The sequence below is a fragment of the Mustela nigripes genome, chromosome 17 (genome assembly GCF_022355385.1).
Source record: "Mustela nigripes isolate SB6536 chromosome 17, MUSNIG.SB6536, whole genome shotgun sequence".
Classification (NCBI taxonomy): Eukaryota; Metazoa; Chordata; class Mammalia; order Carnivora; family Mustelidae; genus Mustela; species Mustela nigripes.
In genome coordinates this window covers 46312084-46328047 of record NC_081573.1, presented here as the reverse complement: position 1 = coordinate 46328047, position 15964 = coordinate 46312084, and the positions used below count along the sequence as shown (strand labels likewise).

Genomic DNA, 15964 nt, shown 5'->3' with positions numbered 1-15964 from the left:
TTAAAAATGAAGGGAAGGAAGCATACCTTTATATTTGTTCTTGCCCATCAATAAAATATCATTGATATATAATTAATATTTCTCTGACCATCAGACCAACATGAGTCATAAGAATACCAAATAATTAAGAGAAGAAAAATTTAAAATAAGTCATTAAAAACCAAGAATTATCTGATTTCAATCAGCAAAAAGGAAATCATTGCCACAAAGAAGATAAAAGATCTTCTTTGTTTGCACCTCATTCTAAATTCCCCGACTTTAAGAATAATTCACAGGCACCTTTCTGTTTCAAAAGGACCTTCCCTTGAAATAGACGGCATGGCAATTAAAAGTATTCCTCCCCTCATCCATTCTCCCCCCTCCAGGCTATCCAAAATTTCCATGTACTTAGATCTCTTATACCTCAAAACCACCAAAGTATCCACATCTATCTCTTAAACATTAAGAATCAAACAAGCACCACTCTCATGCGACACACTCACCGGGAAAGTTCTAGAGAAGTGAGTTGACTGGGTACTGGATAGACATTCACTGCTGTCAGCCCTAATAAAAAAAACAAACAGGTGTTAGTGACACTCACCAAAGAAGAAAGTAACTGAGAGTAATCAAGGGCAAAGTGGCTCCGTGAGATCAGCAGGGAGAAAACTGATGTCATCTACTGAGATGGACTGAAGACAAAAACCTGGGTAACTTGCAATGACTAACTTTGACTACCTGATCCTAATCTTAAAACCAAATAAAACAACTAATAGAAGGATCCTATGTACTGGTCTGAATTCACATTAGCTCAGGCAGTTGTTAAATGTCAACAGTGACTACTTAGCTCTTAAACTTTAAAAAAAAAAAATTAATAATTGGATTTTTACTGGCAATATTTTAACTTTTAAAGTAAAACATAAATACAGTAAACTGTATTTAACTTAAACAATCTTAAGTGTATAGATCAACGAATTTTTACAAACAGAACCCAATGGGGTAACCAGTACTCAGATCAAGAAACAGCACCTTACCAGCTGCCCCCAAGACCCCAGCTGGGCAACCCTACCCTGACTCCAAATACCACAGATCATTTTTACGTATCCATATAAATACACACAGCCTGCATAATTTTCTGTCTGGCTTTATTTCCTCCACATCGTGACTGGGAGATTTGGTGCTATTACTACATATGGCTGTAGTTCACTCATTCTCATGGCCATATCAAATATTTTATGTAAGTATACCACAATTTATTTAACCATTTTAGAGTTGGTAGGCATTGAAATCTTTTACAGTTTGAGGTCACTATGAAATTATGAATACTGCTTCCATGAACATTTTTGTCCATGTCTTTTGTGGACACAGACATACCAGCATTTATGCTGGTATAAGATAGGAGAGCAAGAGAGAGAGTAGACAATTCTTTGGTTTTCCAAAGTGGTTGCACTGATTTACACCCACAACAGCAGATGCTGGCATTTTCAGTCTTTTCTGTTCTAGTCACTCTGTTAGGTGAGCAGCGGTATCACGCTGGGGTTTCAATTTGCATATCCGTGATGGCCAGTGAGGCTGAGTGCCTTTTCCTTTTCCTAAGGGAACTTGGATAACCTCTTTTGCAAAGCTGAGTTCTTTACTTTTTTTTTTTTAAGATTTTATTTATTTGACAGACAGAGATCACAAGTAGGCAGAGAGGCAGGCAGAGAGAGAGGAGGAAGCAGGCTCCCCGCAGAGCAGAGAGCCCGATGCGGGGCTCGATCCCAGGACGCTGGGATCATGACCTGAGCCGAAGGCAGAGGCTTTAACCCACTGAGCCACCCAGGCACCCCGAGTTCTTTACTTTTGAGGCATCAGAACTGCAAGTGTTGGTATAAATTCTTCCAGGTTGTAGAACTAAAGGGTTCCTTAAGTTCCTTAAGTTGCTAACTTCAAGCAAGCCACATTTAGTAGGGCACCGTGAGAGAAAAATCAGTCCCTAAGACAGGGTGTACATCAATGAGTCCTTTTCCAGCAGGGCCACTCATTCAGATTCTCTAGATACATTGAGAATATAGAATGGGCCTGAAAACAAGTATTTACATGACAAAAGACAGACTATCATCTCACAGTAATATCTATAAACAGCACAAGTGGACACTCATCAGCTGTGACACTGTTTGGACCTAAGCTATTAATCTAAGCTTCAATTTGAAACTTCTCTAGCATGATAAAGGAAATGAAAAGAGAAGTCCTTATCTTTTATCCTAAAAATGTATTTTAGAAATTCAGAAAAGAGAATAATGAACAGTCATCCACCCACTATCCAGTTTTTAATGGATCTTCACACTCTGCCTTATATACAGACTTTTCAAAGAATTAAAATACTGCACATACCAAGAGGTAAACATCCATTTTGAATAGGATTTTTCTCTCTCCTATGGGTACTTTTATACTGCTATGGCATACATATAGCTAAGGAAACAACATTTCTGTGTGTCTGAAAATCTGATAGCAACTATCTTGGTATACATATAATTATGCTTCCCCCCCCCCCCCCCAAATAACGTTTCTAAGATTTGCCCAGATTAACACAGAGAGCTTCAGGGCATTCATTTCCATTGCTGTGCAACATTCTATTGTATAAATATGTCTTCCTATCAATAGTCATATTTTTTTTCTTACTTTTTTTTTCACCATAAGGAACATCACCTTATGCACATATGAGGACTTCCGGGAGATATCCCAAATGGAGAAACTGTCAGAATATGGGCTACACGCATCTTTGACTTCTTTTAACACTGTCTAATTGCTCTCCCAAGGGGTTTTACCAAATGACTCTCTCACTGACAATGTGTGAGAGCTGCTTCTCCACATCTTCAAAGCACTTCGCAGTATTTTTTTTTTAATTTGTTGAGTATACAATGGCATTATCAAAATTTGCACTCTTTGACACTTAGTGATACTCAACATTTTCCCCCATCCCTTCCTTAGTACAGAAAAAGTAATTATAATTTCCTTGGTAAAGAAAACTCCATAAAAAGAATGGCCCCAACAAATATGGGATCTTTTACACCTAAAAATATTCCTGGAGCAAATCACTATTGAAGTGAGTGGCTTCTCATTCTAGAACTGAAGCAGCACAAAGTTTTAGACTAGAGACGGGCAAAAGTAAAGGGCTAAGCCTGTGACAAATATTTTAGGCTTTGCAGGCACGCCAGTCTCACTTATAGCAACTTCATTCTGCCACTGTCTCGTGAGACCAGTAACCTGTAAACAAATTGACAGTGGACATGTTCCAACCAAAGTCTATTCACTGAGATTTGAATTTCATGAAACCTTCCAAATCAAAATTACTCTTTTGATCTCTTAACCCTGCCACTAAAAAATGTATAAACCCCCTTCTTCGTGGGCCCTATAGAAACAGGTGGTGGCCAGATCTAGCCCGTGGGCTGTGGTTTGTCAACACTTTTTCTAGCCTATTATTGATACTCTATTTTGAACATGCTTGCCCACCCTCCTACCCCTAGTTATTTTGCAAAATGCCCATTATACTTCTTTAGTGAATATCCAAGTATCCTGCAATGCCTTTTTATGCATATCTCAACCACTTAAGTGTTGACAGCAAACTTGAAAGACAAAGCTGGTCTCCACGAACCTCAAACTATACTTTGCAGAGTGGTTGAGCAACAGCACAGATGCCACTGTTCTTAGAAAACTCAGATGAGGGGTGCCTGGGTGGCTCAGTCATTAGCATCTGCCTTTGGCTTGAGTCCTAGTCCCAAAATCCTGAGATCAAGTCCCATGTTGGGCTCCCTGCTCAGCAGGCAGCCTGCTTCTCCCTCTCCCACGCCCCCTCTTATGCTCTCTCTTTCGCTGTGACTCTCTCTGTCAAATAAATAAATAAAATCTTGGGAGGCCTGGGTGGCTCAGTCAGTCAAGCACTTGCTTTCGGCTCGGGTCATGATCCTGGGGTCCTGAGATTGAGTCCTGCATGGGCTACCTGCTCAGTGGGGAGTCTACTTCTCCCTCTGCCTGATGCTCCCCCTGCTTGTCCCCTCTCTCAATCTCTCTGTCAAATAAATAAATAAAATCTTTGAAAATAAAAAAATAAATAAAATCTTAATAAAAGGGGAAAAATATATATATAAAAAGAAAAAACTCGGGATGCCTGGGTGGCTCAGTTGGTTAAGCAGCTGCCTGCTTCTCCCTCTGCCTCTGCCTGCCATTCTGTCTGCCTGTGCTCGCTCTCTCCCCCTCTTTTTCTGATAAATAAATAAAATCTTTAAAAAAAAAAAGAAAAAACTCAGACAAGATCTCCATGAGAAAAAACAGGAGGCTGGATGGAGAACTCACTGTTGGAACTGGCGTAGAGCGTTCGGAGGGAGAAGCCACTGAGCGTCAGCTCTCGCAGCTGGTTCCGTTCACAGTGCAGCTGCTCCAAGCTACACAAGGAGCTAAGATCTAAGTCAGACAGTTGATTGTCCCGCAGATCCATATGAGTGATGTACTTATTTCCCTCCAGATTTTCCGTAACCACAGTTTTCAAATGGTTCATCCTTAAATATTCAGAAATAAGGAAATCATTAGAAATAAATTCTACTAAATGTGCTTACCAAAATAAAACTAAGAGAAGTATGATCCCTTTCTCTTTCCTAAACAACTCAAAAGTTAACTACTTGTTTCATTTTGCACGGACAGATGTACCCTGAATTCTCTATCTATAAACCTAGACGACCCAGACTTGCAAAAACATATACAAGTTAAAGAAAAAGGGAAAAGGGACCACGCGTACAAATCATTAAAACCTTAGTGAAGTTAGGCAGGGATGAAGAAGCAGGCCAAAGGAAAAAGAAGAGGAACATAACTTTCAGGTTAGTGAGAAACAAAGCAGTCGTGGTGTACCATGTAGAAAACAAGAGGAAGCAGCCATACTTTCTCTCGGGGCTCTGCCTATTCCTCCTTGTAGTAAGATTCACATCACATTAATTATAGCAGAGGAAAATAATCTGTATCCATATGGAATAGTTCAAGGGTGAATTACAGAAAACGGCTTCTTAGTTCTCTTCTATGTAGAGAACACACAGGCATGTTCTCATTCCCTTTTATTTCAATAAATGTTTGTGTTACTATTTCTTTACAAGGAACTTCAATGGCTTAGTGTAAATGAAAGTACATTTACACTATGCATATGTGTCTTTTATATGTACGTGTCTTTTACCAGCTTCCTTTAGTATAGCTAGAAAATGAAACCTACAAAAAAATTGACAGGAAAACCTTTAACATTAATTGTAATACAATGGATATTAAGAAGAAACCCAATGATTCAACAGAAAAATGGTCAAGTGTAAGGAAAAATACAAACTAACAATTAGCATATTAAAAAGATGCTCAACCTCATTCATAAATGCTATTTAAAAAATGAAGTACTATTCTCTCCTACTACTTTGACACTAAGGAAAAAGACTGCTAAAATCTAACACTGACAAGGACATGAAGAAGTGGGCATTCTATAAAAGGCTGCTGAGAGGGTAAGTCAGAACAACCTGTGTGAAAGGTACCGTGAAAGTATCATGAGGTACACCCAACTCACTCATAATCTCTCCGCTACTGAGCGAAAAATGAAGCTTTACTATAGTCTGGACAACAGACACTGTTCTAAAATCCTGATGTTTTGCAGAAGTGTTCATACAGAGCAAACATAAGAAAACATCCGAGATCCCTCTGAAGAACGGCCTCACCTGAAATCCACATGTCTGATATGGCTCATCCTGCTCAGAACCCCAAGTTTTAGGACTTCCAGGCGATTTCCCGCCATAACCACTTTATCTAACATACTGAGTTTCTCATAAACCTCTGGAATTTGACTGAAGTTGTTAAAGGAAATTCCCAGGGAAGAAAGCTGTTGCAGATTTCCCAATTCTTCTGGTAAAGTCGTCAGAAAGTTGCCATCAAGACAGAGGGTTTGAAGACTGTAGTAAGAAAACAAAGAACAGACTTTAGGAAAGGTTTTAACAGGAATGGATAGCACTAGAGGGATATATTCTGACTGTATCACTAATTTATTATGAACCCAATACAATAAAATACGCCACCTATGGAGACTCAATGACCCACATAACTGCCATGGATGGTCCCTCCAACATCAAAAATAGCCAGAGCTTCTGCTGTTGAAACTGAGGGGCTAAGTAGTTGCCCCTGCAAGCTAGTAACAGCTGCTGTCTAGAATCCTCATAATTACAAGATTTACTTCACTGCCAGAGCTCATGTGACTACCTTCACTCCGAATGCCAGACAAGCTTCTTATGCTGCCAGTAAAAAACGAGTCTAGCAAAAGTCAGATACTCACTTTAGCAGACTGCCAATCTGACTCGGCAGGTCATGAATTCCGTTACAGGAGAGGTTGAGCTCAGTGAGGGTAGAAATCTCACATAACAATACAGGAAACAAACCAAGTTTATTATGGGACAAGTTTAGGCCCTTCAGCTGAGAAAATCTAAAAAGCAAACATAGAAATTACAGTAATGAATGAAAAAGCCATCTGTTTTAAATGTCCACAGCAGAATCTGTTCCACAAATATCTACCGAGTACTCACTACATGCCAAACATCGTGCATAGCACAGAACGCTGAGATGCCTAACCCCAGCTCCATACCAACAAGGAAATCAGGTCTAGGGCCATGGGAGTTCCTTTCCCTTCTCCTTAAAAAGGTACAAAATCTTGGAGAGCCCATGCTGGTGTAAGTATTTTATATCAAGTCATACTGATATGCTTGAAATCTCTTCCTTTATCAAATTTCCATATGCAATATAAAAAACCTTGTAACAATTCACCAACTCATGGACACAGGAAGAGCTAACGAAAACGCACATCAAATCCCATTATAAAAGCAATGTTTTACATATTGAAATTATATTGACTCAGATGTCACTTGAAATGAATGGGCCACTTAAAACTTACAAATGTGAATGTGATATGGAGTCTGACTGCAATACAATCTGATAATAATTTTCAGTGCTTCTGTTTTGTTCCTAGAAGTGCAAGTATCTACACTATCTTACCCAGAGACTGTATCATCACTCACTGGATCCACAGGCATCACTCCGGCAATTCTACTCAGAAGGATTAATGATTTTATTAGTGTAGGGGTAAGCCTGACGTGGTGCTCTCCACAATGATGGTCTGTATCACCTGCTCCTAGAGTGGAGTCTGGTACTTCCCTTTAATGCTCCTCTTTCAGATTTTCAACTTTTGATTTCCAATTGTCCTGACCTTGAGTACTGATTGTTCCTTTGGCTTGGTGCCTTGATTTCAGAATTCCTAATGCTGCTCTCAAACTTCATTAACCCTATTTTCATAGTGACTGAGAAGAAAATACTAGAAACCCATTTCCTTAAAATTATTGCTTCTGTAGTTTTTACATACTAATATAATTAAAACTATTATCTCATTACTAGATAGAGGCTTGCTTATACCCAAAAAGCTTCGTAACACATCATACAGGATAAAAACCACAGTGCTTTCTCAAAATTATTCTAGAAATATTAAAGTAAAATATGCCATTTCAAGGAATATTATCTTTTTTTTTAAAGATTTTATTCACTTATTTGAGAGAACGTGCACAAGCAAGAGAAAGCATGAATGGGGCAGGGGCAGACGAAGAGTGAAAGGAACAAGCAGACTCCCCGCTGAGTGGGGAGCCTGACAATGGGCTCAATCCCAGGTCCCTGGGATCATGACCTGAGCTGAAGTCAGACACTTAACAACTGAGCCACACAGATGCCCCACAATATGTATTATTTTTTTAATCACCACTTAGTTTAAATGCTTTAATTTCCAATTTCTTCCTTGTTCACTAGAAGCCCACACAATTACTTATACTAGGTATTTATTCACTTCCACCCACTTTTAAAGGGTAGAGGGTTGGAAGGGGGAATATATTCTAACAAAGAAATTGGAAAATATATGGGCCATAGTCCCTTAGGAGTAAAATGATTCCTTTATCAGAAGAGAGAGGTTTCACAGCTGTCAAAAAGCTTAGAAGCTAGCATTAGTGGGTACACAGGAAAGATAAAAGCCCCAACCTGAAAATGGAATTCTTGAAATTAGGCCTATTTCTTAAAGCTATTTAAGTTTGATACTTATGATTCAAAAACCTGCCATATACTCAATCTCCCAATTTATCCTGGCTTCAGATCATGCATCACTGTCAGTGACTTACGTAACAAGATTATCCAGATCAATGGCAGCTCAACATTGCCTCCGTAACAGAACAATTGCATCGATCCTCTTGCATGGAGGGGAAAGGTCGGGGGCAGAGGTGGTAGTGGTGTAAGAAAACTGTATGGATAAAAAATTTTACTTCCTCTTCTAAATGGAGGGGAAATTTTCAAAAATATATACAATGGTAAGCGTGCTCACTTCCAGGTACAGATGACTAAGACGGTGATCATGATTTGGTTTGAATAAGTTAGTCGAGAAACCCATTCCTCACATACCTGTAGAGAGTGTCAAGGCCCCCAGGTCTTTCCAACTGCATAAAATTATGTCGCAAATTGAGGTAGGTGATATCTTGACTGTAGAAGAGATGCTCAGGAACCTCCTCAAGGCTGTAACATGACAGGTCAACAGTGCTGATTCGCTGGGACACCACCTGAACAGGGTCAAGGAGAAGAGCCATCTGAGCTAGCACCAAATATCTCTCACACAGCATAGGAACGAATCATATTTACATAAAAGGCACTAATTTTAAAAATGCGAAGTAGAAAAAGGTAATGAGATCCAATTAGTTATTTATAAAAACCAGTTCATTTTTTGCTTTTTCTTAAAACGATAAACCATAAACTGCTTCAAAACACACAACAGTGTGTCTATAAGTAAAAAAAAAAAAAAAAAAAAAATCATAAAGACAGAAAGTTAACATTTCATACAAGAAGTTGAGATGATCCAAAATAACTACAAAACTCCTTAACAGACAGGGTAAAATTGAAAGCCATGGCCTTTTGTATCCACACGGGCTTCGCTACTTACCAGTGCAGTTTCTTCATCTGTTATGAGGATAAAATTAAATAATCCAGTACACAGCACACTAACTAGTATGCAAAAGGTGCTCAAAAAATATAACTTCTCTTTATAAGGTCAAAAGAATGGAATAGCTACCTAAAATTGAAACTAGTTTTATTCAGAAGAGATTTTATTACAACTACAATGTATGTATAGAAAATTCAATAAAACCAAAACAAGTTTATATTTCTATAATAGAATGCTAATAAAAGATGGGTTGTGAAAATTGGTCTAAACCAAACAAAATGCCACTGGAAAAGTCACTCATGTTTTATGGCATCTCATTATACGAAAACCATCCTTTATGCAACTATTTAGCTCCACAAGGAAAATGTGCTAAAATTCTGCAAATAGCTAGAACAAGAGAATTTGGAAACTGCAACACAGTTTTAGAGCACTTCATCTTTAAAGACTAAAAAAGCAGAAATTATGCTGAAAAGCTAATTATCCTCAGCATACAGTAACAATACTTTGTGACAGGAGCACAGGTCACATCCCATGGTAAGTTCAAATTTAAAGTGGTTCATCACAGCTGTGCTAAATACATACAAGACCAAGAAGCACTAGGCTAGGAATTAGGGAACGGCACCATCTCTCACTGACTACAGTGGCTGAGGGAAAGTCATCTGAATCTCATTGTGTCTCAATTCCTTCGAGGCCATATTCCTCTCGAGAGATGGTAGAGGGCACCTGAGTGGCTCAGTCGTTAAGCAGCAGCCTCCGGCTCACGTCATGATCTCAGGGTCCTGGGATCGAGGCCCACATCAGGCTCCCTGCTCAGGGGGAAGCCTGCTTCTCCCTCTGCCCCTCCTCCTGTTTGTGTTTCCCCTTCTCTGTGTCTCTCTGCCAAATAAATAAATTCTTTAAGAGGGAAAACAAAAAGAGAGAGATGGTAGAGAGGTACATGCACCTGCAAACACTTCTGAAAGCTTTTTCTACTATACAAATAATAAGTTAAGGACCTGCTGGACTTTCATTCTTCCATTCATTATATACTTAGAGGGGCCTAAAGTAAGATACATAAAAATTATAATTCACTCTCCTGGAGAGAGTTCAGTTTCAAATTACACCTCTCGTGGGATTTTACAGTCTTATCCCACATCGGGACGTCCGAGAGCTTATCACCTTGGATGCCTGTCGCTGCCATCTCTGGCACTCGGCCAGCGTCTCAAAGCTGACATGATAGGTCTGAGCTTGGGCTCCGGCTGAGCTGAACACCAGGGAGTGCTGCCGTCGCTTCACTTCTTCCACCTGAAGGGGAGGAGGGGAGAGAACCAGAACCAAGAGAAAAAATCCCAGTCAGAGAGCAAAGGACAACAAGACAAAGAACTCAATTTTCTAAAACAGGCAAAAGATTTGCATAGACATTTCTCCAAAGAAATGTATCTCAATAAAGCCGTTTAGAAAAAGCAAAGGAGCACTTCACTGAAGTATGTTGAAGGAATAGGACTCGGAGCATACTCCTACTTAAATCTATTTATTAATTCCTCTGTAAGTCACAACACAGTCCCCGCTTGATAATTAAAGATTTGTTGCATGAATACATTCTAGGGTTCTGCGCGCTGGGGGCAAGCCGGGGGAAAACACAGAGCCCCTGCCCTTAGTGTAATCTGTGTTTGAGAAGGGACAAACACTCTAACACCGAAATGGTGACAAAACGTAGCATAACACAATATAATATATAATGAATAATATCAAGAAGAAGAAAGCAGGAAAAAAGCCTGGCGAACAGGGTCGGTGATCTGATTTAAGAAAGGGCAGTCAGGGAAGGCCTCACTGAGGTAACATGTGAGCAAAGACCCTAAGGGGGTCCAGGCGTGGGAACCTCCTAGGCGAGGAGCATTCTACATACAGGAACACCAAGTACAACTCGCTGCGATGCAGGGCTGCATGCCGTGTTTCAGAACAGGAGTCTCTGGACCGCATGATAAGAGCCAAAGTCTCCACTGCAAAGGTAACCCAGTTCCAACCCTTTCCACCTACACTGGGGCACAATGGAGGTAGCTGTCTGCCTGTAAAGGGTGCCATGGCCTGCTTTTTGGAGTCCTCTCCTTTCTCACTAAGCCCTGGGCTAGCTCCCATTTTGACCCCCTCCTGGGCTGAAGTAGAAAGGGAAGACCAAAGGTTATTACTAGACAAGAATCATAATCTGATTTCACAGTCTCTGGGCCGAGGAGATTCTAAAGGGATGCTTTTCCACAATGGGTCCATTTAAGGGTTCTTTTGGTTATCCCCCCACCCCACCCCAAACAATGACAGTGTCTCACTTACAGATCACTTGACCTCGCTAATGCATACTCTTCCAGCAGCTGACCACTCCCTCCTCAGACAGGAAAGAATCCTGTGGTCCACTGTCAGCCTATCCTCAAGGGAAGCTTATCTGACCCTCAAGATGGCCCTGCCAGGCAAGTTCCAAGAGAATCCACCCACTCATCCATCAATCTACCCACTGGCTTTTCCTCTCTCAACCCATCTGGGTCACAAACTAACAAACTCAAGGAGACACAATGATTCCAATGCATGACCTAGGCTCTTAGGCTACCTGGCTGCTCTGGTGACAGACTCATCTCTGTCCCCAAGACTTCTTGGAGGAGGCAGGACACCAATCCACTATGCCCCTCTTACTGCAAGGGACCCATATTAAGCTCTCTTGAATCCTGCTGAAACTTCTTTCATTAGGCTTGAAGAAAAAGGCAGATGTCATTCCCAGCTAGGAAGGCTGTAGGGATTCACAGCACAATAGCAATTCTCTTCAAAGCAATTCTCCCCCAAAATCCAACAACCCAATTCACATAGCTTTGATGAAGACGAAGTCTCTATAGTTATGGAACCACTTACATCTTTGTCTGACATCTCACTTTGATATGTCATAACTATTGAATCTTGGTGAGTCAGCTGGAAACTTCCAAATTATACTCGTAAATCATTAGGTTTCTAGTGCCAAGTAAAGACTGAATCGAATGGCAAAAACACAAAATACTTTAAGCAAAATAGAATCATATTAAAAAGATCCCAATAAGGGGCACCTAGGTGGCTCTATCAGTCAAGCATCTGCCTTCAGCTTAGGTCATGATCCCAGGGTCCTGTGATGGGGCCCTACACTGGGCTTTGCATTCAGTGGGGAGTCTGCTTGTCCCTCTCATTCTCCCTCTTCTTCTGCTCATGTGTGTGCATGCTCCTCCTCTCAAATAAATAAAATCTTTTTTTAAAAAAATTTAATTATTTCTTTGACAGAGATAAATACAGTGAGAAAGGGAACACAAACAGAGGGAGTAGGAGAGGGAGAAGCAGGCTTCCCGCAGAGCAGGGAGCCCAATGCGGGGTTCAATCTGAGGACCCCTGGATCATGACCTGAGCCAAAGGCAGATGCTTAACAACTGAGCTACCTAGGCAACCCTCAAATAAATAAAATCTTTTTTAAAAAAAAAATCAATAAAATTAAATAATATTTATAACACTCAACTGTGATCTCACAACAGGATCATTTTTTTACTAGTAATAAATCATGCTAATGAATACATCAAAATAAAGGATCTTACTGAAATGAAAAACAGATATTAATGATTGTTTTAGAATAATCTTTTAAAAAAGATTTTATTTATTTAACAAAGAGAAGGCGAGAGAACACACATAAGGAGGGGGAGCAGCAGAGGGAGAGGGAGAAGCAGACTCCCCGCTGAGCAGAGAGCTGGATGTGGGACTCAATCTCAGGACCCTGAGATCGTGACCTGAGCTGAAGGCAGATGCTTAACTGACTGAGCCACCCAGGCGCCCATGTTTTATTTTTTTATTTTATTATTTTTAAAGATTTTATTTATTTGACAGACAGAGATCACAAGTAGGCAAAGAGAGAGAGGAGGAAGCAGGCTCCCCACTGAGCAGAGAGCCTGATGCGGGGCTTGATCCCAGGACCCTGAGATCATGACCTGAGCCAAAGGCAGAGGCTTTAACCCACTGAGCCACCCAGGTGCCCCGCTCATGTTTTAGAATAAAATTTAAATATTTTACTATGGGGTATCTGACACAGAAAAATATACTCACATGATGCCAAATACCGAGAAAGGTTTGTAAATCTGAAATTCTCTTTCTGCCTCTCCCTCTGCCCTCCCCCTACCTCCACGCTTGCTGGCTTGAGTACCTGCTTGCTGTCTCTTTCTAAAATATATAAATAAATCTTAAAAAAAGAAAGAAAGAAAATAATGTTTTTGAGATTCATCCTCATTTTGGTATATATCAGCAGTTCATTCCTTTTTACTGTTCAGTAGTAGTCCACTGTGTGGAATGTACCACATTTGTTTATTAATTCACCAGTAGTCAATGAATTTTGGGTTGTTTCTAGTTTTCGACAATTATAAATACAGCTGCTATGAACATTCATATAAAGTCTTTGTAAAGACAGATGTTCATTTCCCAATACCTAGGAGAAATGCTGGGTCATCCGATATGCATATGTTTCAGTTTATAAGAAATAAGAAAACTGTTTTCCAAAGTGACTGTACTCCCACCGATGATGTGAGAGCATTCCAGTTGCTCCTCATCTTTGCTAAATTTGGTACTCATCAGTCTTTTGATTTTAGTCATCCTAGTGGTTTGCAGAATCTGTGATAGTGATTTGCATTTCCCTAATGACTCATGATGGTGAGAATCATCCTATGTACTGATTTGCCATCTGTAGATCTTCATTGGTAAAAGAGCTGCTCAACCCTTCTGCCCAGTTTTTACTAGGTTATCTGCCTTTCTGTCGCTGTGTTGTAATAATTTCTTTATAAATTCTGGAGAGAAGTCCTTTGTTGCAGATAAGCTTTCATAAAAATGTTTTGTATGTTGTTAATATGACCACACCAATTCTCTTTTGGTAGCTATTTGACTAGCATGCTTTTCCCACCATCCACATTCAACTTTCTAAGTGTAGGGTCTCTTACAAACAGCAAGTACTGGGGGTATCTGAATGGTTTAGTAGGTTAAGTGTCTGCTCTCAGCTCAGGTCATGGTCCCGGGGTCCTGGGATTGGGCCCCACGTTGAGCTCCCTGCTCGCTGGGAGCTGCTTGTCCCTCTCTCTCTGCCCCCCCCCCCGGCTCATGCTCTTTCTAATAAATAAATAAATAAATGAAATCTTATAAAATAAACAGCAAATACTGGGATTCTATTTTATTTATTTATTTATTTAAAAAGATTTTATTTTTTTATTTATCAGAGAGAGAGAGAGAGAGAGAGAGAGAGAGAGAGTACACACAAGCAGGCTGAGTGGGAGGCAGAGGCAGACAGAGAATCAGGCTCCCCAATGAGCAAGGAGCCCAATGCAGGACTCGATCCCAGGACTCCGGGATCACGACCCAAGCCGAAGGCAGTGGCCTAACCCCTGAGCCACCCAGGCGTCCCAAGTACTGGGATTTTAAATGACAACTTGTATCACAATTATGATTACTGATATATTTCTATATGTTTCTGTCAATATAATTTGTGATAATTTACCATACCAATCATTTCGTTCATTTCTCTCTGCTCCTTTCCTAAGATCTTTTAGCACTACAGAATGTTTTATGTTTTCTTTCCCCTCTCTACTTTTAGTGGCTTTCCTTAAAATTTTTACACTCATACTTAAGGTTTTTCCTAATAAACTTAAACATTATTTGGTATTTCTATTCTCTTATTCCATGGCTGAATCACATGTTACTTAACAGACATACCACTATATCTTAAATATCATTCAGGGCAGTTTGAGCTTTAAGAGTTTATATTCATATTTAAAATATTTTAAAAATTTAAACTTTTTAAAATCAATATTAACTTTACCATCATATTTTGTCAATGTCTGCATTTATCATTATTTTTTATTTCTTACAACTTCCCTTTGAATGTCCTTTCCTTTGCTGTATTCTTTTCTCTTTTATTTTTGGTGGGGTTGGGGGGTGGAAAGGGCTGTCATTTTCTTTTAACCTGTTTTCTTCATTCTGTCCTTCAGCCCCCAAGACCAGAACCAGGTCTCACATCAGTAAGTGCTGGGCTGCTGTCCCCGGTTAAGAATGGAGCACGCACATTCATTCAGTGGAGACGTGTTCACTTCCTGGTCAGAGGGCACATAACTAGTTCCTTCCACTTTTCTAGGACCACAGCGAGAAAAAGACTTGGTTCCAGTCAGTGGTTAACAGCTGTTTTGGGATGTTTTTTTGTTTGTTTGTTTTTTCTTTCCAGCTTTCCTTCAGGAGCAGAGTACCATTCGTCTCCTGCTTCAAGGAAGAAGCCTGGGCCAGGTTCTTCTTATGAGCAGAGGACTCTTAAACCCAAATACTTATAGGAGCTGAACTCCTGGGCTGCCACAACCTTTCAGGCCCAGAACCCAGCAGGCCCTCAGATTCAGACCCTCTCACAGCATCTATTCTACATTCCATAGCACAGCTATGTCTTTTTGTATATTTACCTTTTGTATATATCTATTTTACTGATATTGCTATGCATCTGGGCCAGACTGGACATCTCAAAGCATGAATGCACTAAGTTATTTCATCTGGAAGTTCTCTAAAATTCAGACTGTTTTATGATACTCAAGATGGAAAATAAAGAAACAAAATGATGTACAGCTTTATATAAATATTAACATATACCTGTTTCTAGTCATCTGTCAGTCTGTTTTAAAGACTTGCAAATGAACTCCTGCCTAGGACGGGGAATTCTCCAGCACAGACCAGAAATGGTATGGCTCCACTCCCCTTGCTGCTGGAGAGGCGCTTGTGACCACCCACGACTCTGAATTTAAGTCAAACGGGGAAAAAGGAGAAGCTGGAAAGAATCTGTTTTGGGGATGGATGTGGCTGGAGGTTGCAAGAGGCAGCATTGTTGGTCTACTCGGGTGTTATGGGGGCCAGCAGGGGAGGCAGACGCATCATCAACAGATGGGTTCTGCAGCAGAATTTGGGGTATGAACAGGCTTTGGACCTCCCAGAGAACTG

General features: G+C 40.2%; 1 protein-coding gene across 2 annotated transcripts in view; it reads right to left on the bottom strand.

Annotated features, from left to right (window-relative positions):
• Positions 1-15964, bottom strand: part of PHLPP2 (PH domain and leucine rich repeat protein phosphatase 2) — a 77380-nt gene that overhangs the window by 24563 nt on the left and 36853 nt on the right. For both annotated transcript variants that reach the window (XM_059381580.1, XM_059381579.1), the window contains exons 5-10: positions 10142-10267; positions 8452-8606; positions 6302-6448; positions 5694-5924; positions 4309-4511; positions 483-543 (exon numbers count right to left, since the gene is read on the bottom strand). In XM_059381580.1, the coding sequence (XP_059237563.1) occupies positions 483-543; positions 4309-4511; positions 5694-5924; positions 6302-6448; positions 8452-8606; positions 10142-10267 (923 nt within the window). The remainder of the gene's footprint in view (positions 1-482; positions 544-4308; positions 4512-5693; positions 5925-6301; positions 6449-8451; positions 8607-10141; positions 10268-15964) is intronic.